The sequence below is a fragment of the Apis cerana genome, linkage group LG10, assembly GCF_029169275.1.
Source record: "Apis cerana isolate GH-2021 linkage group LG10, AcerK_1.0, whole genome shotgun sequence".
NCBI lineage: Eukaryota > Metazoa > Arthropoda > Insecta > Hymenoptera > Apidae > Apis > Apis cerana.
Window position 1 is genome coordinate 9,009,790 of NC_083861.1, and position 27,019 is coordinate 9,036,808.

Consider the following 27,019-nt stretch of genomic DNA (forward strand, 5'->3'; position numbering starts at 1 on the left):
AAAAAATTAATTCCGGGCAATCTTTCAGAAATTTTCGCGTAATAATTCATCGCATCGATGATCCCGATCCATTCGAGCGGAAATGTTTCTGCAAGGTGTCGCAAAGCAACGCAATTGACACAGTCCCTTGGTAGGATTCAGCGTTAACAGCTCACGCGTGTCAGCCACGTGCCGGTCGAGTTGCTACCCTCTGCCCCGTTTAACTTGGACGAATTGGGCGTCGCGAAGCTGCCTCCCCTTTCTACCCGATTTACGGGACAACGAGGACAGATGCCTGCGAAATTAGACCTGGACGATTCTCACGAATCTTCGCTCTTTTTCGTTTCTTTTATTTTTATTTCTTTTCAGACAATTGACGACTTTGTTTCGAAGCGATTTTGTTTTTTCCAGAAGAAGAAGAAGAAGAAGAAGATCGAAGTTAGATCGTTCTACTCGCGTCGAATAAAAGATAGAGATTTGAGCGTTAACGGTGAGGCATAAAATGGAATTAGGGATCGGTATATCGGCGTCGGAGGCGATGCAGGGACAGGATGGCTGGATCGGCAATAAATATGGTTCATAAGCCAGGGATGGTCGACGAAAGATACAGAAACGTTTCCTCGTCGATGCCCTGCCGCGAGTCGCGTGTCACATATAACGTCGATGAAACGACTCTCTGTCGACTTTACGACCACGAATTAGGATTAGAGCCGCTGGGCCGTTGGTCCGTTGCCCATCATCTGCTTCCTTGATAATCGAATGATTCGATTTATTTCAATCTTGGGATCACCTCCTCCCTCTCCTCCTCCTTCTGCGTGTGTCGTAATCGCAAAAGGAAAATAATTGTTTGTTTAACAACTGGTCGCGATTGCAATCTCTGTTCCGATAAATAATTTCGAAAACGGGGAAAAACTTGGATACTCGTTTTGCGTTGGAGGATCTCCGCCGGGGTCGGCCAGTCCAATCGAAAAGTCATTACAACTTTTTGCCGACTCAATCAAGAAGTTAATGTCCTTTAACCTCAAGGCGTTCCCAGCAGAGCTCGCAGAATCTCGGAATCGTGAGTAAGAAATCGACGGCTCTCACATGCCCGGCAAAATAGATCACCAGCTTTATGATTGATCGCCTATTGCCTTCGCCCGCCCACTCTTTTTTGCTTCTTTTTTTTTTTTTCACTGATCCAAAACGATCGCTCCGGCGTAAAATCCTCGTTTTGGTTTAATTCGATAAATTATGAATTAGTTAATAGTTTTTATTCCTGTTATTTTAAAATTCTTCGAAAATTATGATAAAATTGGCGATAAAAATTTTGAAGAATCGAGAGAATGATACAAGAAATCCTGGTTATCTCGAGAAGAACGCGTTCAAGTAAGAGCCGTATGTCACCTGGAGGGATCTGGTGGTATTTATCGAACTGGTGAGAAATGGGAGAGGATTCCTCAGGAAGATAATCCGTAAAATGATGATCTCTGGATCTGCTGCCACCTTCTGTCCATCGCGGACGATTTAATGCGTCGAGCTGTTCGCGAGATGACCATTTCATCAGACGAGAACACTTCTAATACGTCAAAATATGAAAAGAATAAAAACAAAAAAAAAGAAAAGAAAGAAAATCAAAATCGAAACGATCCGTTTTACCATCATCGTCAAATATCGTTCTCCAATATCAGAAACGAGTCCAAGGCGAAAAGAAAAGAAAAGGAAAAAAAAAGAAAAGAAAAAGAGGAAAGAGAAGGGAGGAAAAAGAAGATATCCCCGGAATGAGGAGAAACGCGTTTCTCGTGAAGCGTTTGGAGCTGAATGATCATTGGAGGGATAATCGGGCACGGTGGAGGTCCATCAGCGGATTCGACGAGTCTGCCGAACGTCCAATATCCAGGAGGTCGACCATAAAAAAGAAGCGCGGAGGCTGGCGCGGGCGTTAAAAATATTCAAGATCGTTTGTCAGGCTGAATTACAGCCCCGCCACCACCCTCTCCCTCCTCCCCTCCCCCTCCCCGTCAGAATCTCTCTCGGGCTAACGGGGTAACGGGATCCTGCGGAACGCGTTGCGCAACGTGGGGGGAAGAGGGAGAGAGAGAGAGGAGGCAGGAGAGAGGAAAGAGTCGACGGACGAGGACGGCCACGACGACGACGACGACGACGATCCCGGGCACATGTGTCGAACCTGAAATATGTAGGCGTGGTCTGGATGGGACTAGCAGACGCGTCCCGACGACCGAATATGTTCACCCCGTTCGTACGCTCCACCCCCGTCTAACCCTGCGAACGTTGCCATTGGTCGGTGCCACCCTCGTTGCGCCTCCACCTGCCACGCCGGGCTACCCTCCGCGGGATTCTAGCCCTAAATACAGGGGATGCGCGCCCGCTTCCTTCATTTTAACGTGGTCCGCCGATACACGCTGTACCCTCCGTACTCGTTCTCTTCTCTTCTCCGTGCTTCTCGGATCCCACTCGTGTCTCGCGAGTCTCGATCCAGTTTTTCGGGTCTGTGCAAGGGTTCTCCGACGGTTCGTCCGGTTCCAATGGAAGGGGAGAGACGCGCAAGCTGATGTCTTAGATCGAGAAGAATCGACACCCCCCGACACCAGCGGGGTGAAAAGCGTGGCTGTCTTCGCGCGCGCACGGTCGCATCACGGGTGGAGGGAGGACTCTCTCCGTTGGACGCATGGTCCGGTAAGTTCTCCCCCTCCCCCTGCTCGATCATTTACATTTCGACGATGTGACGAATTTTAACTTTTGTGTAAACTCGACGTTCGTTTCGTGGCGTGAATTATTTGAAATTTTTTTTTTTCGCCTGTCAATTCGACGATTCTTATTGACCCAGTTTCCTTCCCTCCCCCCTCGACTTTAGCAACACCTGGCGCGTTGCATAGAGGTGGTAGAGAGAGAAGCGATTCATCATCGCATTCATCATTCCCGTCGGTAAATTGACCATCGGGCGTCATTGTCGCAGGTCGATCATCCGGAACGAGCAGGATGACAATGGAAGATCGCACCGGTGGCATCGATCGTGCCGCCCCCGCGACGTCCACGACGGCCACGACGGCGTCCAGCCCCTCGTCCATCACCGATGCCACCTCCGACGCATCGTACCCTCTTCAGCGCGCCAACAAGCGTTCCTTCGACGTGGCGTTCCTCGTCGCGCCCGACGAGAACCTGGCCCGCCGTCAAAGCGAGAAGATGAGGATGGCGTCGGCCAGAAAGGATCGTCCCCGCGATGAAATCTCGTTGGAGACGATCGTAGACACGGACAGATTGCCCCAGAATTTGACCGTCAAGAATTACAACGACAATGACGCTTCCGACAGAAGAAGGATGATCCACTGCACCGAGAATTCTCTCAGTCCACCGTATATATCACCGAGAACCTTGACCCCAACGTTGCCAACACCTTTGTCGCCCGATACCGACGTTCGAAGGTACGTTTCAGGCTCGCGTCTCCAAAAATCACCCAGCCCACCCGCCTTCCCTACCCATCAATCGATGTTAACCACTTGCCCCGAGGTGGTGGAATCGAATCTCACTTGCAACAAGGTGTACGACACCGTTCTACCCTGCCCGGCGGACAGACACGGGGAATCTCGCAGCGCGTTCACCAAGGTGAACCTGACGATCCAGAGGAACGGGTTCGCCGACGATGGCCAGACTTCGCCACGATCCTCCATATCGCCGGACGATCGTACCGGTTATCAAAGCAGCGTCAGCCCCCCGGTTGTACCATTGACCTCGACCACCGGTTACAAGTACGCGCCATTCCCTACGGCTAAAATGCCGTATCCTTTCCTGGTCGGTCCCGAGAACGGTCAACCGGGTCTATTGGAGAACCTCAAGATACCGCAGATCGCGCAACCGCCCAAAGTACCGAGTCCAAAGATACCGAGCTTCCGCCCCGATCTGCCACCGGTTTATCCGAACCTCCCCTACAATCCGATCTCCGTCTTCCCACCGATGGCCGACGCGCTCGCCAGGCCGAGATTTCTGGCGACGGCCGCGGGGGTGGCCGGCCTTCTACCCCCTTCGTTCGCCGCGTTAACCCTGCCCGCGCAAAATGTATGCGCCAAGTGCAATCTTTCGTTCCGGATGACGTCCGACCTCGTGTACCACATGAGGTCCCACCACAAGAATGAGAACACCGGCGAAGCGGCAAGAAGGAGGAGGGAGGAGAAGCTGAGGTGTCCCGTGTGCGACGAGAGCTTCAGGGAAAGGCATCACCTGACCAGGCACATGACCGCCCACCAGGATAAAGAGAGCGACGCGATCGTTGACCAGGTCGAGGTAAAGAGGCGTGCCACCACCGTTCACACCAAGTGACGACGGAAATCGTCGTCGAGCGAGGACGCGATACTGGCCAGTGGTTATTCGTTCGAGAATTAGATGAGATTAGATTCCCTATTTCCAGAAAATGGGAGAAAAATTAGGAGCAGAGGAGTTTGAGGAAGGATATATTATAAGTAAGATTTGATCGATCTGTTTCCGATTTTAATCTTGTCGTTGGTCTATCATCGGGACGGTCGCAGATCGAATGCTCTTCCAATTTTTTATCATAACGTCTCTTGTCATATGTAGCTCGATAAAGCAGGATAACGATAACCTATTCTACCGTTTATAGCTCGTTAACCACGAATATTCACCAGTATTTTGCACTTGCCCCCCTTTTAACTACTTAACGGGATTAATCGATTATACGCATTTTACATACGGTATACGTGTACGATAACGAAAAAGAAAAAAAAAAGAATAATCGCTAGAAGCTTTAACGATTAACCCAAGAGATCATTCTCTTGAGCGAAGTGTTAAGGTGATATTCCCTCTCTAGTCAATATTAGGTAGGAGAAATTTGTAAATATAACTCGATCGATCGTCGATTCGATCCAATCTTTAATCCTTTAGCTTTAAGCCCCGTATATCGTAACTCGCTCGAACGAATTCCCTTGAATCCCCCGATTATCTTCTTCTTCCTCTTCTTTTATTCAAAAGGACAAGTTACGCGATATTATTTTTTTGCAGAATCCAAGAACAAAATACTTGGATTCGCGCGTATCGGGAGGGCAGGTGAGTCGAGAGGATTAGAACGCAGGTGGAGCGGAGAGCGTGGCGTGGGGGGGCAGAACGCGACGTAAGCTGCGTTCATTTGTGTGTTGGGGGTGGCGCGGCAATAAATAGATCGTAAACCGTATCCCGGCTAACACACAAACCGGCGGAGCGCGCATAATGGTAGGAAACAATGAATGCCGTAATCGGAAACAGTGCCGGTTTGTTATCTGCCATTTACACTCCATTTAACTTCAAACAGTGAATCGCTGGTGGCGCGCATTCGCGTTTTAAATACACGCGACCTCCGCACCCCGCTCCACCCCCTCCGCGCCCCAGCTCTGCACCCCCCTCCTGGCCGACGTACGGCTCAGCATAGGGTTAAACCTGCCGCCACGGAGTGGCTTAATATTGCCCGCAATTGCTTGACTTATCGCCACCTCCATCCTCGGCTTAATGCTCGCTTAATTTCCGCTGAATCGGAACACCCCGGCTCACCTGTGTCGCACGTTGTTTTTCCCTTTCGTCGCGATTCACGGGGATGATTAAGAGTTTATTGGATCGCCGTTGCAACAACAAGGGGCGAAATAAAGGAGAGAAGCAGATGGGATTCGAAGAGGGATACGAATAACAAGCGAGTCGAATAAATCTTTTTTAAGGATAAGAATGATACGAACTACGGTACTACAGTATTCTGTACAGCAATAATTACAGTAGCGTGTATATATATTATATATATATATATTCCTTTCGAACGTTTTTTTTTCTTCTCGATTTTCGAAAAGACAAGGAAACCATCCTTGCTTTTTCCTTGATCGCTAAAGGAGACCTTAATATCGCAAAAAAAAAACGAATCGCGAGATGTTATGTGTGGAAGTTAATGGAGATAATACAGTTCGATCCACGGATTTATATATTAGAATTTTGCGATCCATACGACGTTGTTCTAGCTGTATGTGTAAGACGTAAGTCCGATGTATAAATGATTCGTCATCTAGGTGATAAGATTATCGTTCACGTTTTGTTTTGTTTTGTAATAATTATTTATTACGACGTGTGTCACGTTGTTTCGGTTCGATGTAAATATCACTTTGTACATACAAGCACTGTAATGTATTCAAAATCGTTGTTAATGAATAAAAAGGATATCCATCATCGAGTGAACTTTCTCTTTATATTCTGCCATTGTTAAACAAAACCTTTTAGAACAGCAAAACTTTAATTTTATCTCTCTCTCTCTTCCATTTGTAGAAGATATATAATATAATAAAAGTATATATTTCTTCTTTTTTCAATTTTTTTCCCCGTTCGTTTGTTCCCTTGTAACAAATATCTCTCTATCATCGAAAGCCGATTACACGGTACAACAGATTAATTTCTGGCCGCTCGAATGTCCCTTTCGACTCGTAAATTCGCGATCATTGAATCGACTCTCCTCTTCTTCGAAGTAACGCGAAGATTAGAGATTAATTCTTCTCGAAAATTCTAAATTCAGGTTCAAGGGAGAAAAAACAAGAGACAAATAATTAAAATTAACAAATTCGCGAACACGTCGACTTGTTGAATGAAATCGCATCCACCCCCCAGTGAGTAATGCTACCCAGAAGGCAGCCAGCTACTCTCGAGAGAAAAACCACAGAGAAATCCCTTAAACGAGTAACGTTTAAGCCCGTCGAAACCGCAGCCAATACGACAAACAATCTCTTACCACCCTCGTTCCGGCTTAACTTCGCCCCTTAACCCCCTCCCCACCCAGAGAGTAAGTGTACTTACCCTCTGCCCGAGGTCCATAAAGATAAATAACACGAAGCAGCCCACGGTATCCGTATCCCTCACTAAAACTGGGAAGAATCTCTCTCCCCCCTCGGAAATTCCCATCATCTTCCACGGCCCGCTTCTGTCCTCCGTTTAACGAGCAAATTCGTCCTCTCCACGCTTCCGCTTCTTTCTCCTTCTTCTTATTATTATTATCCTCTTCCCCCTCTGCCCCGATATTCAATTCGAGAAACCTTTATCTTATATACGCTCTCGTATCACCGATTCACCGAATCGATGACCGAGCCGTCTCCTCGATAATTCAATAAGAACGAATCATATGGCGGGAGAGGAAGGAAGGGAGGGAGGGGAAGGGAGGGGTCGTGGAAGTGGATTCGAAAGAGAATCCTCGCCATTATGCTCGGTGGTTCGATTTAAAAGGAGCATCGGGGGCCATCCGTATCCCCCTTGGTTCCGATCAGACAGTCTTCCCACCCTTGTTAGCGATACTTGGACCCGTGGAGAATCGCGCGCATGCTTGTTCTGTCAGTGAAATAATGACAATGTCATAGCTACGGCCCGATTTGCCACGGCGCCCTTGCCTGCCACGTGGGCGACGATTGGACGCGGATATGCTAATATGGCCTCCGTTTCCAAGACATTAGCTTCTCGGCCTGCAGATTCTCGGCCAGACGAGTCACGTCTTCGGCATGAGAGCGCACACGCCGCGTCTATCACCGGATATATACCCTGCATATACGCCCCCTTCAGACAGATCGAGCGAGACGCGACTCATCCTCACTTCGATCCTCGATTTCTCGTTGGAGAGTAATATTCCAAGATGTTTTATTTAAGTCCGATCCAAGTGTGCTTCGAAAAAAGTAAAAAGAAATATTCGTTTGGAATAAAAAAGATAGTCCCTCCCGATCCTGTTGGATTTCCACCCCGATTTCCGATTAACCACGGTGTTTCGTCGCGATTATGTAACTTGACTGCGAACACGCAGCTTACATCGGTCTCACGATGATCCCCGGTCCGAGTGTTTCGATCTCAACCAGGCGTCGCTAAACGATTTTCACGACGCCACTTTTCCACGACATATGCTTCGATTCGCGTCCACACACACACTTTCTCATATATACCGATTACAACAAACGAATAAATTTCTTATCGAACGCGAAAAGAGTCGAATATATCCTGTTCCGTCGAATGTCGAAATCGGAAATCGCTGAATCCTTGCGGAGGGGGAAGGGAGAGACGGATAAATCCGCGGCACGCCGAATTCGAAAGCGGATAACCACGGCTCGCGGTGCATAGTTTGCGGTTCAACAAAGAGAACGGTGTCTGGGGGAAAAAAAAGCAGAGCGCAGCGGCGGTGTCGGCTGAAATAGAAAGGACCGGCCAGCCGGGCAATAATTCGAAACAAAATGTCAAGCGGGCACCCATTGTCGGGTGCGGTGGTGCGGTAGGCGCCAACTAGCGCCGACGAGAAAATATCGCCGACTGTAAATCAAGGTGTAGAAGAGGACCCACCACCTTCTCCCATCCCCTCGCGTTTCTCCCTCCACCCTCCTGTTCCCCACACGGAGGCCCGTTTCATCCCTCTACGTACGGATGGTCCAGCCGCGCGATCGCGCCAGCTTCCGCTTCTCGTCACTGGAACCTTCGTGGAACCGTGTTCCATCTCTCTTCGTATTCACGCTCAAATTTCCATCCCCGTGGAAGAAAGAAAAAAATTTGCTCGATTCGACGAGGAAAAAAAAAAAAGAAAAATGATCGAAAAGGAAGGTTTGTGGTTTTTATATAAGTAGACGCGGGAGATATGCGAGGGGGGGAGGAGTGATGGGTTCTAGGATGGAAAAAAGATTCTTCACCCTGCTTAAATATGTCCGACCGCAAAGCAATAAAATATCTTTATCTTACTCGTGCCATTACTCCCTTGATTCAGCGGGGGTTCAATTTACATTCCTATCGGGGCTTCGGAAAGATAAGTCCATTTAAATAAATTAGTAATGCTATCTCTTGGTCGGCGAGGAGTGGGGAGGGGGGATTGGGAGGGGATTTAATAATATTTTATCAATTTTCGCGGCGATTCGTTACACGGTGACGCCGTTCACCATTGTTCCGACGTACAATTGCTCGAGTTTTAAACTTTACGCCTCGATGAATCATCTTTCGCGATGCGATCCGCCCCGTGATAAGTTGGTGAAAAAGTTCTCGACTGCCTTGAAAAACATTTCCCCGATCGATAAATCGTTACGTCGCCTGACAATTGATGGTTTTTACATTTGCACGATAAATTGTTTAAAAAAATTACCCCTCTCCATTTTCACGCGCGTAATGCATCGTGTCTTTTCGACGTTTTTATTACGAGATTAAACGAGATAGAAAAAAAAAGAAAAAAAGAAAAAGAAATAGAATGAGAAAAAGAAAAAGTGGCGAGAGTTTTGAAAATAGGTCTGTTCCGCGCGTCGTTCGTGCACGGTTGCCTTTCCCCCTTTTGTGGCGTGTAGGTAGGACAATATAATGGGGCATAACAACGGCGTTAACACGCACTGGCCGACCCCGGACGCGACCCCGAAACCCTGGGTGAATTACGCCTCTGATAATTACTAGAAATTAATGCTCCAGCCTTACACCGGTCATTGTTAACCACCAACCCCCTTTTACCTGCTTTCAGCCTTTATAGATATCGTTTACCCGACGTTCCCCTATCTCGACCAACTATCAACCCCTTTCTCCTCTAATATCGAAAAAAGAATTACTCCATCTCTTCCGAGCGATGCGATTTCTCGATCGTCGCCGAGCCGAAATGTGTAAAATCGATCGAGGAGGAATAAGCGAAATAAGGAGGCGGAGCAGGAATAGCAAGAAGAAGGAAAGAAAGGAGAGGAAGGGGGTGATGAAATTGGAAAATTAAAATCGGCGCCGACAACGGCGCGGATCCGCGGCCGATATAGGGGAGAGAGAGGGGGCGGGCAGAGCGATGGGATGTATTAAAGCTGCGGCCGGGGCCACACCAGCAGATAGGTTAATGTGAATTTATTGCGATCGAGATATCGGCCTCGGCCAGAAAGCAGAGACGCGTGCTACGTCAAACCGATAGCCATTGTGCCTCCTCCTCCCCCGCCCCTCAAATCGTTCCGAGGAGAGGAGCAGACAGCGACCAAGGGGAACCGTTTTAAACCGACCACCACATTTATCCGGGATCGAGCTTCTTATCTGAACGCATCTGGAACTGCCACGCGCGCAGCTTCTTCCATGGATAAATGAATTGCCAACAAGATATCTGTTTGGCCGGAGATTCGCCCGGAATTTCAAACGCGAGGATTCATATATTCGTCCTACGATTTACTTCGCGATCAAAAACGCACCACTGTAAAGATTTTCCTTTCGAACAGTATTGCTTCTCGCTCCTCGATGTAAGGATTTAGAGAAACTATCTGCAATGATCTATCCGTCTAATAATAATAATCTCATTTTCACGAAGAAGTCTCTATCAATACGATAAATTTACAGGATTACGGAGAAACGTTACGAGAAGAATTATGCGACACCTATGTAGATCCTGTACTTTTATTCGAATTACGTTAACTTTTCACCTCGCCGTTTCCTTCTACAATTCTAAACATCGGAAACACGAGCGACGAAGCATATACGATCATCCATATCGAGCGGGTCGGGGATAAGCGATCCCCGAAGATCAATTGGGGAGGAAACAGGATGCCCCGATCGGTCCGGTCTCGAGGCGGTTTCCGGTGTCGGAGGGACGTCCTCCTCGGGCCGGACGTCTTCTTCGAGCCTCTCCGCCGACTAGTCCCCGCGATCGTATATCACATTACTTTAATTCATATGGTAATCGCGCGCGGCGCAGTCACTACGCGGCTCCGGCGAAAACTTTCGGAACAATGCGAGGGACAATGCGAGGAGGGCGGGGTTGCGTGGAGGGAGGAGGGAGGGAGAGAGAGAGAGAGCAGCGAGCGGTGCAGAGGTAGGTAGCGCGCGCGGAGGAGAGCGCACCGTTGCTCGCAGAGGGGATGGAACAACGCCAGGGTGAAAGGAGGGTAGAGGCGGTGAAAATGGTGGAGTTGGACGAGAACGGGTGCGAATGCGATATTGAATTCGCCCCTGGCGACGTGCCTGTTATCGACAATGTCCGACCGCTCGACCGGAAGCCATTTGCTCGCTCTGTGACGAAATTTATGAAAGTTTCGCCAGGATATCTCGCGGTATAATTGGGAAGGCTTTTTGCCACCCGCGCGTGGTGGCAGCGCGAAGGTGGGCGCCCGCGTTTTGCGTTTACCCGCGTTGCGAACATGTTCGCCTCGGTGTCGCGCTGCTGCCCGATTCCGGACAGGAAACGGAAGCAAAAGTCGAGTAGAGCATTTTCGGTCGCGTCCACGGTAGGTTTGTGACGTCAAAAAAGATTTTTTTTGACGTGGAAGCTGCCATAATGGGTAGAAAATATTCTGTTTCTGCACATTTTCGCATTTGAATGGAAGATAAGTAATGTTCGGGTGAAAAGAATTTCTTTTTGGAAATTTGATCACGGTTTCGTGGAGGGAAGGAGGAAGGGGATAGAAAGATTCGCGCTCTTTCGATTCAATCGCTGGCAGTCGCCCCGGTCTCCGATGAAATTCCCATTTTCCGATGAAAACCGTGGGTCAATTCGCGACGAATCCATATGCCGAGGAACGCGCCATCCAATCTGAAAGTGGCCGGTTAAAGCGAACAGCTTATGCGCCATACGTTTCGGCCGCGTGTTCCCGTCCGAAAGAAGCGAGCGAAACCACCGATGGAAATGAATCTCCCTGGCCCTAAACCCATTCGATTTTCGATTCTTTACGTCTTCGCTCTTTGGCTCTTGGGACTTTCTTCCCCCGTAGCAATCGAGTAAGCAAAGAGTTGAGAAGAATAAGAATAAGAACAAGAAAGAACAATATAAAAGAATCGATTTCGGCGCAAAGTAGAGAAAGCAGAGTTTTCGAGGATCGTAAAAAAAAAAAAGAGAAAAAAGACGAAGAAAAATCTTCGTCGAATTTCGGCACAGAGATTGAAGCGCGCGATGGAAATTGGCCGATCGGCCATATGCGTCGACTCTGGTTGTGCGCGCAGAAAAGCTGGATGGGCGTCGAGGGGGGTGGTGAAGGCGGCAGAGGCGGGGGAGGGGACGGTGGGCCGCATTACAAATTTAATCTTACAAATGGATCCGAAAACTTGGAAACAATGGAATATATGAAATGCGGCCGCGTATATCATGACGGTAGACACGGGGTGGTTCCAGCGGCAATATTGTCAGGGCCGATCCATATTCTCCGCGAGCGTGCACGAGGATGGGGGGCGAGGGGGTATCGACGATGGAATATCGAAGGAAGAGCGATAGGAAAGGCAAAACACACTGTTGGCACGACAAGAAGTCGCGAGACACACGCACGGTTCCTGTCGCGCGTTCAAACCACCACGTGTACCCCTTCGATTCCTCCACCACGTGGATATTCCGGATTTATCCGATCGGGCGCACCGGGGTCGAGATACGTCGGGAGGGATTTATAGCTCCTTTCGAGACGATTTTTCATCGATGGTACTGTCGAGAATCTTCAACTTCGAGCCTTGAACTGCCTATATTCGTGGTAAATATTATTGCCCTCCTTCCTTGTTCCATCGAACAGGGAATTGATCAAAAAAAATATATATATATATATAACAATTTTGCGAGCAAAAGTTTTAAGTATTAAGTAAAGAACGATCGCAATTCAATCGACGACGAGGGACGTGTAAGCGGCGTAGAGGGTGAAATGGAAGGGAGAAAGGAGCTCCTCGTAGGCAGAGTCTACCCGGCTAGATTAGCATAAATATGGCGTCTTAGAGCGGGGCAGTTTGTCATCGTTAGCAAAGCACACGCTTCCTGGGACTCGTCGAGTCACACTCCTCTGAATCGTCGTGGCCGCTTTCTATTCCGCACCGACAAACCTTCCCACAGGAAGGAAACCGCCGATGTAGGTTGCTGGATACACGACCGACCATGCGAGTTACCATAGTCGAGCTCGTATATATATGTGTATATATATATATATATATATATATATCCTCCCTCCCTCTTCCTACAACTCGTTTCCATCCCTTTTCCTGACCATGCTAGACGGAGACAGGTATTTCGCTACCCGAACTTCCCGAACGCAGATTTCGCACTGGCTGGAGGATAACGTGATTTAGATCTCGTTCCAGGTGCTAGTCGGAGTTAAATTGCCTCCATTCTACATGGAACTACATGCTAGCAAGGATGTAACGTAGTCATTTTAGATACTCGACCTTTCCATCCAGCTTTCACGCGTTTCAAAATTTTTTTTCTTTACTCCAGATCGAGTTTCTCTTAATCTTTTTAACTCGAAACTAGAGAGAGAGAGAGAGAGAGAAAAAAGATTAACGAAATTCTTTGAGAGTGTTTTGTTCTTTTCTCTTCTTTTATATATTCTTTTTTTTTTTGTTTCACGACGAGTGCGAAGTGAATTGGTTTTTTATCGCAATTACATAAAAGCATCGATTTATCAGCCCGAAATAGAAAGCTCACGCAACTTTGCGATTCATTTTGACCGGCTCGCGTTATTACGATCTCGCCCTAGTATCGTCACCAATCTGCTAAAACGCATCGCCATACTTCATAAACACCCCTGCAACCCCGCAAGACGTATTAGCCTCGAGATGCCGCGGCGAAGCGGGGCCGACATTACTTTTCTATTAGACCGATTGGACGAAAGGAGGAATCGATATCCTGCATCCCTCCCTCCCCCTTCGTTTCCTCTCGTTTTCTATTCTCCTATGTAACGTACCTATGAAGGATCTCGTCATTCTCGCCGAGACAGAAAAGGAGAGAGAGAAAATCATTTTCACCGTTTGTGTTTGCGTTTCGAGGAAAAATTCAATTATGCCCCATCCCCGATTCTCCCCGCGGTAGAGAAATTCGAATTCACGAATCAATCACAGCTTTCGTCAAATTCTTGGGACGGATTCACGAATGACTTTTAGTCTCCTTCGACCCCCTCCCTCCCCCCTTCACTCGACTTCCGTCCTCGAGGGAGCGTTTACCGCGGATAATTCATATTTATGACCAAACGCTTTATCAACCCCACTTGCCTCGTATACATTTAATTGAGACGTCCGTGTCGGAGGCAATAGGGTGCGAACCCTGCGTTGTCTCAGGGGGGGTCACAGGGAACACAATGGCTCAACCACTCGATGGACGTTCGCTTCGTTTCTCTTGGCCATCGTTGACCGCCGTTAACGATCCGGATGGAACTCCTGGATATTTCAATTCCAATGCCCCGACTCGATCCTTCCTTTTGCTCGCTCGTTTCACGATTCGTCGCGAATGACTCGTGGCGAAATTCGCTACAGAAACTCATCCACACAGCGATTCTCCCGTAAGAAAAGTCTCCATTTATTCGATTTCAATAAAGAGATGGACCCCAGGCTGATTATCGTGTATTATCGTCACATTTCGTCCCATTTTTTGGTTCGAAGACACTCTCGACTGAAGGAAGCACGACGAGTAGATAGAGCATCAATCGCGAAGAAATCGGTACGTTTGGAGAGGCGTTCGATTTACGAGCAGCACCAAGAACACGATTACGCGGTCGTAAAGAAACTCGCAACACTTCTCGCAAAGCTACGATCGATCTAAGGATCGCAGGGCTCCTTTTAGCGATTGCACCCATGTATCTGGTCCGTCGATTGAGTTATCGCGCGATAACCAAACAATCGAGCGAGCCAAACTTTCCCGCCACCGGTTCCCGATCCTTTCTTCTCTCTCTGCCCTCTCCTCCCCTTCATTTCTTTCTTTTTCTTTCCGCAATCAACGCAGAAGAGAGGAGAAACGAAGGAGGGGGAGGAGGGGAGCAAAAAAAGAAGAAGGCAAAGTTGCAAAGTGTCCGCGAGAAGTTGCCGACCCCCGGCTATTATCATTATTAACCCCGGCGGGATCGGCTTTTAATCTTCGATCGTCGATCGGCCTATTAGTTCGCCGGGAACAGGCGAACGGCCCCGTAATTGAAACCCCGTTATCGCGGCCTTCTACGTGATTGCATCGGTAGCGCGAGACCGAATCGTTCGCGTTTATCTGTCGGCAAGAAGTTTCTCGCGCCTCTTTGATGAGATCGCCTTTTTGGCGATTCCTCACCCTCCCAAACGAAGAAACTTAATGAAATCGAGACTCGTGAATACGAGAACGACTGATCCTGAATCACCTTCCTTTTTTAGAATTAGAATATGTTGATATTCGCGAGAGGAAACGGAGGGGGCCGATGAAAATTTGCGAAAAAAAGGGACGGAAAGAGGAAGTTTGGAATTTTTTCTGAGGAAAAGGGAGAGGTTCCGTTCTTTCTTTCTTTTCTTTTCTTTTTCTTTTTTTCTTTTTTAACGATTCGACGAACGAAAGCTTTCGACTCGATCGATCCTGCCCCGCTTCCACGCGCTTTTCGCATCCCCGCACGCGATCGCGAAGGGATCCGCTCCGGATCCATAAGTATTTTCTCAGATTGAAAAGCTTTCGGCATGAAATATGGGTCAGAGATACGGCGCAACCCTTCTACCGGTTTTAATGGAATTAGTATTTAATACCGGTGGCCGAAAGGGGGCGCGAAAGGGGCCGGCCGGAAAGGGGAAAAAAACTAAGTGGTTCTACCATTGTTAGGAGCAGAACCGGCTCCCGTTTACCGGTATTGCCTTTGCAGAAAATTTACTACTCGTTAGAGGCCTCGAATTAAAAGCCGTGGCGCGCAAGAGCGAGCGGATAACGTCCGGAAGAAAAAATACTGCCCCTCGCGATTCCATTTGCGCCGTCCACGGACCTTTTCCGTGGGGAGGAGGGGTTTGCCCAAGAAACAGAGGCGGCCCTTCCCTCCGCCGTGAAAAACAAACAGAGGAATCGAACGTCAATCTGTCACGGACGATTACCGAATGCCATCCCACTGGGGGATATCCCGAAATATTTCCAAGATTCGTCCATCCCGCTTTTCGTGAGCGGCAATTCAAAATTTAACAATATAATTCTTAACTTAATTGGATGTTTGGAAGAATAGAACGTACGTAAGGATATTTCGATTATGGAGGGAGATGCAATTTTTTTCATTTTAAAATTAGCAATCCAAAAGTATGAAACACTTTTTACCCTGGAAACACTCGACGATGTCCCATTTGCGAAGGGAGGCTCCATATTGAGGAGGGGGGAGGGCGTTGCAAAGATCGGCGAGCCAGCGCAAAACGTCGAGGAGCGATTTTAACGCGAACACTTCTGCTTGCTTTGGATTCGGTCAATAAGCGCAATAAACTCATTCCACGGTTTACTGCGAATTGCTTTACAGCCGTCTACGATTACGACGTCACCTATTCCGCTTCTCTGACCCTCAACCACCACCCTCTCTCCTCCTCCCTTTCTCTCTCTCTCTCTCTCTCTCCGTTCTTCACCACCCTTCGATCGTTCCATCGTTTTCTTCGTCGTTCAAAGTCCAGGCGGAACGAGAGAGGAACTAGTTACCGAAACTGCGCTAGTTTAAATTACGAGCAACGGCGCCTTCGCGATTTATTTTTGAGGGGTGGCACCCCCGCAGCGGCCAACCCCCTCGGGCATATATCCCCAAGTAGAAAACCGAACACCGAGCGACACCGTCTACTTTATTTCACGAGGCTCGTTTTCAACCACCACCCACTCCGCTCGGACAAGTTTCTTTTCTCGCGCTCGGTGAAAACTCCGTTAACGGGGTGAAAAGTTCGCGAGCGAGCGTTTCGAAGACGGGGTGAGATATTGCTCGTACGTACAAGGGCGGCGATGATATAAAAATGTTGGTCGCGGGCCGGATTCTACTGTTTTATATATCGTTATATCGGGGCCAACAGGGTGTGTGTGTGGAGGGTTGGGCGTGTGACTTCGTGCCACCGAATTTTCAGCCGGGAAAAAGATTTAAAAGCGGCGTTTCCGCTCGACAACTATAACTCGCCGCTGTTTGCGAAACTCGTTCCAGTTTCCTGGAGACGATCCCGGGAGTGAGCCTCCTTCGCTTCGCCCGTTCGAACTTCGCGCCAACCTTTTCGACAAATTACTGCAGGATGCATACACGCGCTACGCAAAATGTTATAGCATGTATCTCCATGTGAAATTTTTCCATTAAGAGCATCCATCAATTTTATATATATATAAATATATATATAAATACATTTTGACCACTTAAAAAAAGTTCTCAGTTCGGTTAAATTCCTCGGTTAATTTCGCGCTCGTAAAAGTTCACCTCGATCGAGGCGATTCATTGGAAATTTTGGAAGAGAAAGAGAGAGAGAGAGAAAGGGAAAAAAAGCAGCGGATCGGTAGCTAGGTCTCGTCCCTCGTATCAATCTCGTCCGCTCGTTCCCTCTCGCTCTCGGACATTTACATGGCAATAGCTGATGTACCTACACACCGGGCCGGGTTGTTCCCCGAGGCCAGAATTGAAACCACCTCATTACCAGTCGTTGGTCGGGGGTTGCGTGGAAGGGGTTGCCGGGGGGGACGAGGCTGCTGCCGCCGCCGGAGAATCCGTTTTGCGAATATTGGAGGTAATGTCGCGAGCGGTTTTATACAACACCCGTTCCGCCTTTTTCAGACCGCCTCCTCCTCTTTCTCCTCCTCTCGTTCTGGCAGCCTTGTTTCAGCCTTCGTATTACGGCCGGTCTGATGAAAAATGGAAATAGGTATCCTTCGGTCCTCTCGTCGACGCTGTTTTTATATTTAACAATGGCCAAGAATTCTCGTTTCCTGACGAGAACGCGATATCGAGCGTAATTATCATTCTTACTCGAAAATTTTATTTTATCAAAATTGCGTATATATTATATATATATATTTTTGAAAATATTTTTATCAAAGGGAGAGGAGGGGGGAGAGCAGCAAAGGTTTGGAAAATAATATTCGGAGCGATCGAGGAGCAGAGGGTATAGGTGTGAGGAGCAGATGACACGTTCGCCAACAACGAGATAAGGGAATGGGTCTCGTAACACGAGTACGAAGATGCCCGTATTACGAAACACGAACCGGCAGTCGCCTTTACGACGCCGCGATACGGCTAAACGGGGTTGGATCACGCCCCGCGCATAACAACACCGACCCCTTCCTGAACCGGCGGCAACTTTACAAGTTTAATTAAACGTTTTGCCGTAACAGCGCCACGGAAAAGCCGGCGAAGAAAGCGCGCCTGGATCCTTCCAGTCTTAACGAGGACGATCCCTCGATAAAGCCTCGAAACAACGAGATCTCGAAATTTTGCCCAAAGTTCGAACTTTGCACGGAATCGCGAATATTTGAAGAGATCGAATCAGAAGGGAAGGGAAGGGAAGGGAAATTCGTTTAATTACACGCGATTCTAATCTTTCTATCCTGTCCACGAAAATGCAACACGTAATTCGATTCCTCTCGGACGCCAAACCCGGCGAGAACCGAGTTCGAAAGTTTTCCAGTTTGAAGAGGAGGGGGGGAGGTTCCCCATTCGGGAAGCGGGAAGTTTCGAACGGGATCGGTTTCAGCAACTTCATTCCGCTTCCGTTCGCCGAAAAAGAATGGACTCGCCGTGTCGGGGGCATATTGGTGATCTCGGGCACGGAGAATATTTTTGCCAGCGTTTCCATCTCGACTCGAATGTAACCAGCCAACCCCTTCCTCTCCCTCTCCGAACCCGTTCTATCGCGGTCAAGATGGCGGATTCTATACGCCAGACTCCGATCCCCATTTGCATATAAATTCTCTCGCGTTCTGGATCTTTCTTGGATAGTTTTTCTCTTCGAGAGGATGGATGATTTTTTGAACTTTTGCCGCGAGAAACGAAAACGTCCTTTTCGCGTTAGAGATCCTCGATTTAATTCAATAGAACGGAGAATTGCGTTATACTTTTATTTTTTTTCTTAAGCCTTGTAAGATAAACGAAATATATAAAGAAGTATTTGTGAAATTAATCGTGTCCCTTAAAAAAGAGGAGAAGTGGAGAAACGCGTACCTTGTCGAATTCGAAAATAAAATCACATTGCGAATACGTTTTCCTACGTCTTGAATCGTCAAGACATGGCGGGGAAGAGGGGGCGGTCAAGATGGCGTCTTTGCGCACAGTGTGCTCCACCTTATATTAGCATATAAACTCGTAGCCCCGAGCGAGGGCCACTCGCGCTTTGATTTATGTACTAAATATGCCTTACTAGCAAACCAACCACCGTTCAACCACCCTGGAAGAGCAACACAGCTTCTCGTTGCCGAGAACTACCCGCCGCTGTATTCTTGCTTGAAACCATCCCCTTTTGTTTTACCTCCGCTACACCGAGCTTCCGCTCCTCTTTTCCTTCCTATCCTGTTCCACAAAATTCTTTTCTCCCATCCAAAATTTCGAGATTCGTAGAAAATAGATTCGCCCCCTCCTCCTTCCCTCGTTAGAAATCGCGCGATAAAACGATCCCATAGGTTTCTCGTGGTTGAAAAGCGGTTTAAAGCGGTTTCTCGAGCGTTACTGTGTAGCGACGGCGAATCGCTCGCACGCTACGATAAGTATGGTAATACGTTAGAATTAAAAGTCCGGTTAAGCCGGTAATAATTCAAGATCCGCGGGTGTATCAAGGCGAATAAGCATAAATGAATAATTGCGCGATAGATAATTTAACGTTATACACGCTGCACGTCGCGGCCAGCGTGGGGCGCGATCCATTCGCGTTTGTTTCATCCATTTCTCCCTTCCCCCTTTTTTTCCTTCTAATCGCCCTTCTCTCCCCTCCCCTCGATATTTGCGGAAACGACACGGAGCAAAAAAAGCTGTGCAACTCTCCTTATCGGCGGTGACGAAACGAGTCGAAAGCGACTCGAACCGTGTTCCGATCACCCCTTCCCCTTCCAAGCTTCTTCTTTCTCGCTCGTTCTCGAGAACAACATCGATGATCGATCGGCCGTAATTCTCGGCCTCCAACCGTTTCTATTTCGTCGCGGCTCTCCGATATTCTCGACTTTTGTTAAAAACTCGTCCCCGCCTCCTCGTTTCCATTCCCGGCAAACTGTTAAATATTTTTCCCTTGTCACCGCTCGCTCTCTCTTCACATTGTAAAAGTATCGATCCTGGTAAAGGTATTATTACGCGTTACAATCGAGTCGTTTGTTTCGCATCGTTCCGTGTACATCGTTCCATTGACTCGAACGGTTGCGGGGAAAATTATGTGACCCGTCAGCTTTTTTTCTCACACCGACCAGTGGAAAAAACGACCATTGCACGGACGCGTAAATTCGGGAGTGTAGAGAAAAGAAATTATCGTACCGTGGAAAATTTTTAATTTCGATCTCGTCTCGTCCCCTCGATTGTTCTTAATTGTTCCCTTCTTTTCTTTTTTTTTTCCTTTTTTCGGAAAAGGAAAGAAAGATCGAGAGGAATTCATCGGGATTTCCTTTGAGCGGGGAGGGTGCTCAAAGTAGGGTGGACGGAGTAACCTAGTTTGCGAAGTCGTTTATGCATATCACGCAATTTTCTTACGGTTTCGGCCGTGTTAAAATATGTATGGAATCGAGTTAAGCCGGCGTGCAGTCCGGCGGCGGGGCACAGGAAGCCGCGGAAGCTGTTACCGAGCCATTTGCATGGCATCACGGCGATTTCGTTAAAACAACCCCCTCCGTTCCGCCTCTCTTTCTCTCCCGGTTTCGCCATGTCTATCTCGTGCCCTCTCTCCCAACTCGATTTACTCGAGTGCAATCTAAATACACCGTGTTCCATTACGCCATGTCGAAGAGGGATACCTCGTCGAATGTCGAAATTCGTTGCGCTTCCAGAAATTTGCCAGAGCCATGCACTCTTTTCTTCTGTTATAGTAGATCGTGATTTCCAGTCTCGAACTCGAATTTTTTCTCGTACAATTGCTTGGAAAGTGTTCAGATGTTTATCGACGCGTTTGATAAACGGAACGCTCGATCGGACAAGAGATCGTGAATCGTACGGAAAGTAGTTTCGAACGGAATGATGAAATTTTCGAAAGGGATGATAAAGGATGTAAGGATAGAGATAGGAGAATAATTTTGCATCGTCTCGAGTGCAATATTTCCCGTTTCCGGAAGACATATGCAGGGAGAAGCGAAAAGGGCCATCGTGGACCACGTAGGTAGCCCCTTTTTCATCCGTACGACCAGGGAGGCACCATGCCAGAAGTTACGATGTTCGTGCGGCAACGAAAGGGAACAACAAAACCGTAGAAAGGGAACCGAGAGGGAAGGAAAGAAAGATTGGCGCCGGCAGACTTTTGTTTCCGAAGAAGCATAAAAATCGTTTCTCTTGACTGTCGTCCCTTCGCCATCCCCGTAGACAGTTTTATGTATCTCACATTAATTTGCATAATCGAATAGAAAAATCTGAATAACGCGTCTTTGCGACCTCGTCCGTCACGTGGATCGAGCCACCCCTTACGAATCTGCCTTTCTTCTCTTCCAGCTTTACCTCCACTCCCTGCACTTTCCCCCCTTCTTCCGTTTAAGAGTGATTGCCTGATTGTCCAATCATCGATTCCTTCGTTCCTCATTGGTAAACATTTGAGAATTTTACAATTTTCGCAAACAGACGAGATTAGGATTGATTTTTTTTTTAATGATAAAATAAAATACGAGAAAGAAGTTTTCTTTTATTTCAATGGCCATCAAGAGGAATTATCACTTTGCCAATGGTTGATAACGTAGAGAACAGTAACGATATTTGCTCCTTAATAATAATTTTCGGCTTTTAAGAGAGATAAAGTACAGAATGTATTTTTAAATTCTATAAGATTTCACGAATCTAAAATACTTGAATACGAATCCGATCCTGTAAAAAATCGAAATGTTTGATTTTAAAAATTGAATTCAATGTTTAATCCTGTAATTTTTGTAATAAATGGTTAATGATATAAAAAAATTGAACGAAAATTAGTATGAAAGTTTATATTACGTTATTAATATAAAATAAATATATAAAATAAATATATAAAATAAATATATAATATAAATAAATAAATAAAATATAAAAAAAATAAAAGATAATTTAAACGAATATATAAATGATTAAATAAAAAATGAAGCGATAAGTAAATATTAATTAAAAAATAAAACGAATAAATAAAAAATTTAAATATGTGTATATGTAATATATAAAAATAATATTACACATTAATTTAATATAAATGTTGTAAAAATAAACGAATGAAAAGTATTCTCTGCGTTATAAGAATTTAGTTAACGCGTTATAATATCGATCATACCGGTACGAAAGTTCGTTTAGAAATGATCGTCCGTACGGCTCGTATGTGTTATTATATGCCTTGTATTTACATTATAGGTTACAGCGAACGATATTTAACGATATAAACGAAAGTATACGTCCTTTTCGTTGATTGTATTAAATTTAATTTTCTGAATATACTGGTAAATAATTTTTAAATTATTATAATTAATTTATAATTTTAATAATTTATAACAATAAAATATTGATATATTTTTGCAACTAAAATTGCATTTGTGCTCCTACAACATTATTTTTCTATTTTTTTTATCTTTTTATTAATTTATTTATTTGTTTATTAATTAAATAATTCATTTATTCCTTTATCATTTGTTTATTTATTCAATTATTTATTTATAAACTTGTTTACTTATTTATTAGCTTATTTTTTTTATTTCTTTATCTATTTGTTCATTTATTATTTTTTTATTTATATAATATTTTATTTACTTTTTTTTACTTATTTACTTATTTATTTATTTATTTATTTATATAATCGTTACTATTACGTTATTTTCTTTTCATATATTTTTTTATTTTTTTTAAAATTATTTATTTATTTATATATTCATTCATTTATTCCTTTATCTATTCATTATATATTTTACGCTATGTGCAAGACAAGGAAATCAAAGAGTGGGAGAAGGATAGAGATAGGATAAAAATATTGAAATCAGCGCCATCTTCAGAGTGCCGCAAATGAAACTCAATATATAAGGACAGAAAATAAAAAGAGAAGGATAGAGATATAGTGAGAATTAACATTTAGCGCCATCTCTCGGATTTCGAAGACATTTCTTCGAAAAATCATTTTAAAATTACTCAAGAGATGGCGCTAAATCCTAATTCTTACTATTTTAATATCTTCATCATTCAAGAGATGGCGCTAAATCCTAATTCTCATTAGTTTAATGCTTTCGCACTCAAGAAATAGCGTTTAAATCCCTATTCTCTTCCTATTTTAATATCTTTAATATAATTTAATATCTTTTTCACTTATTTATTAGTTTATTTTTTTATTTCTTTATCTATTTGTTCATTTATTATTTTTTTATTTATATAATATTTTATTTACTTTTTTTTTACTTATTTATTTATTTATTTATATAATCGTCTCTACTATATTATGTATTTTCTTATTTTTTTCTAAATTAGTTTTTTTTTTATCTATATATTCATTCATTTATTCCTTTATCTATCCGTTATATATTTTACGCTATGTGCAAGACAAGGAAAGCAAAGAGTGGAAGAAGGATAGAGATAGAATAAAAATATTGAAATCAGCGCCATCTTCAGAGTGCCGCAAATGAAACTCAATATATAAGGACAGAAAATAGAAAGAGAAGGATAGAGATATAGTAAGAATTAACATTTATCGCCATCTCTTGGATTTCAAAGACATTTCTTCGAAGAATCATTTTAAAATTACTCAAGAGATGGCGTTAAATCCTAATTCTTACTATTTTAATATCTTTATCATTCAAGAGATGGCGTTAAATCCTAATTCTCATTAATTTAGTGTCTTCAGCTCTCCAGAGATGGCGCTTAAATCCTTATTCTCTCACTATTTTAATATCTTTAATACTCAAGAGATGGCGTATGCATTCTATTCTTACTTTAATATCTTCAGTACTCGACAGATGGCTCTGCCGATCATTTCTTATTCTATCTCTATCCTTCTCTTTCTATTTTCTGTCCTTATATATTGAGTTTCATTTGCGGCACTCTGAAGATGGCGCTGATTTCAATATTTTTACTCTATCTCTATCTTTCTCTCATTATTCGCTCTCCTTGTCTATCCTTGTTCTGCGAAATTTATACGCTCAAGAGATGGCTCCGGTATCTTAATTAATAATCGAAAACTTGCAAAAATAATTAGAAGTGAGAAAAATTGCGTAATATCGTATAATTCTTATACGATATTAATTTTTAAAATACTTTTTACTTTTAAAATACTTGCAAACAAATTTAAATAATTGAAACAACACCCGTTTAATTAAATAAAACTTGCACATTTTAAATATTTGTGAATATTTAAAGTGCACAAATTTAAATCATATAGAAAGTCAAACTTATATATTTTTGAAACTATGCGAAGATTGAAATGAAATTATCCAGTATTTTGCGCATAAATGAAACTCGACAAATAAAATCACGCTATTGATAGCTGTTGGTAAATTAAGAATGAACGTTTCATTTGAAATATTTAAATCCTATATATTTTCCATATTCTCCTGATAATTTATCGATATTATAATTTATCAAATTTACATAAAATTTTTATATTTATTTTTTCCATCATTAATGATAAATTAATCGAGTGTTTCGTAAAATTTTCCATATATTTCATCTTTATTTGCAATTCTACGCGATGTAACAACTCGAGTGGGATCAAAAAAAAAAAAAAAAGATCAAGAATTTACGGTCGAAACTGTATATCATAAGTTGATCAAAGAAATTCTGCAGTTGACACAGGAGAAATCTATTCCGCATACCAAATATTGATTCCATAGAAGGGAAGTCGAAATTGAATTGCAACTTGCGAAACTCGAACCATTCGACTCTTTGCATTCCTACAGAAGCTACAGGTGTCGTCACTTTGCACTTTTCTAAATATTTAACGAAAAGGGTTGGATAACGCTGTTTAATCCCCTGCGAAACTTCTAAATCAGATTGGATTAAATTGCAACATCCGAGCTGTTCATTGAATACATTTTGTATGATAGAACTGTTGCAATTAACGAGAATAAGCAATTGCTTGTTATATTTTGATAATTTTACACAGCGACGGCCGGTACCACGACGTTGTAAATGGTAAATTAAACGATTTAATCAACCGGACCGATCCATTGATTATAAAGTACCCGAGCGTAATTCGCAAATTACACGAGCGTATATCCCTATTGGTCAGAATTGACGTTGAAAGCATAATGAATATCAGATTTACTTTTCCAACGATCGGACCGATATTCCAGATTCGACGGATCGACGTGATTTCGATAAAAACCTCCCATACCCTCCCCCCTTCACCCCTCCGCCCAGATTACAAGCCCACCAAGGTGTACTAATTATACCGCCGAGATAACTCCGATATTTTTACAACTGTTTTCGCGTAATAAAATATCTAATAATTCCGTTCCCCGACCGATAACATAAAAATCGCGTAATAAAATATCGGGGGCGTAACGTTCGGGATATTTATTTATTTAATTCGATATCGAAAATTTCAGGTGTGTAATCGAACGGAAATAAAACGCGAATAATAATAATAATAAAAAAAAGGGTGAAAGCGGCGATCCTGAATCTCCCAGATCCCAGAAGAGAGGGGTGAAGGGCAAATGCACGAGAGAGTGGAGAATGGAAAGAAGTCGAAATTGGCAAATTGCCTATCAACGCGAATCACAGCGTTCCACTCGATCGTTTCATGCATCGAAATCATATATATATATGTGTGCGATATGTATACGGATTTGAAGATGGCGGGGAGAGTGAGATGGGACAGGAAGCAGCAAAGGAAATCACTTACCTCGAATAACAGGAAAGAAGGATAGAAAGTTGGCACGATCACGTTATCGAGACGCGATTAAGACGCGCAGAAGACACGTTGGAAGACGTTAGAGACGGAGCTCGATCACCGAGACCGATCACAAAGGTGGTTGTGATCACGAATCGGGGTCCGGCACGTAGGTACAATCTTCCGGGCGCGGCGGACTTGATTACGACCCCCTTTCAAAGGAAAGCGATACGATACGATACAAAGCGTCTTTGTGCGTTGTTAGGGATTTCCCCGGAGACATTTGTAATCCTGGAGGAGCAGGTGAACGCATTACAACGACCTCCTGCGCGTTCGCGTTTACGTTAGATAGACGTTTGCCTATGTAACGCGCAACCAAACGGGTAGTACACATGCATATATATATATATACGCACCGCGCACACGCGTGCACGTAACGCCATTAACAACGCATAGCGTGGAGGAGCTGTAATGTATTCGCGGATTCGATCCGTGTATCAAACGACGAGTTGTACGCGCGACGAGTCAATCGCAATTAAGCTGTATAAACTTCGCCTCGAGTTTACGAGAGAGGAGAAATAAGATGGCGAGATTTTAGAAACGTTGGAGAATAATCGCGTTCGTCGCGACCCTTCTCTCTCTCTCTCTCTCTCTTTCTCTCTCTCGAGAGAGAAAGACAATTTCACTTATATATATATATCTTTCGGTATAAATGTATTCGCACGACAGTTAAGAGCTTGCATAACAAGGTTGCATAACGTTACGAATCGTTGCGTATTTTATCATTGTGTTTCTACGTCGTCGCGTAAGCGTTCCTCCCCTCCCTCCAAGTTCCAAGGGACATTTAGGAATTCGTCGAGCTTCGGGACAATGGTGGAAATTGTTGCAGAGAGCTTCACGGAGCGGAGGTTATATCGCCGTGGATATCCGGGGATGTCCAACGGTGACGCGCGTTTTAAAACGTGTTGGGACAATACGAGCGCGGACGTAAATCATAATTGGAAGTAAGCGGAAACGGTGCAGCCTCGGCCGCGTTTTTTCTCCACCCGCTCTCTTTCTCTTCCTCTAAGGATTATCGTGCATATTCATCCGTGGGGGCCTCTCTTCTCCTTTTCCATCGGCCATCTGCGCAAACGCGATTGCAAATGCAGCAGCAGCAACAGCAGCAGCAGCGTAGACGTAAAAAGGACGATTCGTCGAAAAGATAGCCGCTCGCGAGGGGCTATGTCAGGACTTATGAGCACGAGCGTACACGTGGCATCGTGGTTCCAGTCGCCGGCCATTTACAGCCAGCCTTGTCTTCGCCCGTTTATGGTCGATCGCTTGAAAAACCGCCTCTGCTTGTGTCCTCTTTCCCTCTGCCCCCCGCCATCTCCCCCCTCCCCTCCCCCACTCTCCCGAATCTCTTCGTTCCGCGATCGGCCGAAGATACACCTCGTCCTACCTCGATCACTTG

At 44.9% G+C, this 27,019-nt stretch overlaps 1 protein-coding gene across 1 annotated transcript; it reads left to right on the forward strand.

Annotated features, from left to right (window-relative positions):
• The first annotated feature begins 1,430 nt into the window (after window positions 1–1,430).
• On the forward strand, window positions 1,431–6,169 carry LOC107999504 (Krueppel-like factor 11). The gene is made up of 2 exons (XM_017059385.3): window positions 1,431–2,655; window positions 2,936–6,169. Exon 2 carries the CDS (start codon window positions 2,959–2,961, stop codon window positions 4,291–4,293), a length of 1,335 nt encoding a protein of 444 aa, XP_016914874.1. The 5' UTR covers window positions 1,431–2,655; window positions 2,936–2,958; the 3' UTR covers window positions 4,294–6,169.
• The last annotated feature ends 20,850 nt before the right edge of the window (window positions 6,170–27,019 follow it).

Bases quoted from the DNA above. Each gene is read 5' to 3' on its own strand.
- LOC107999504 (XM_017059385.3), top strand. From the start codon at position 2,959: ATGACAATGGAAGATCGCACCGGTGGCATCGATCGTGCCGCCCCCGCG.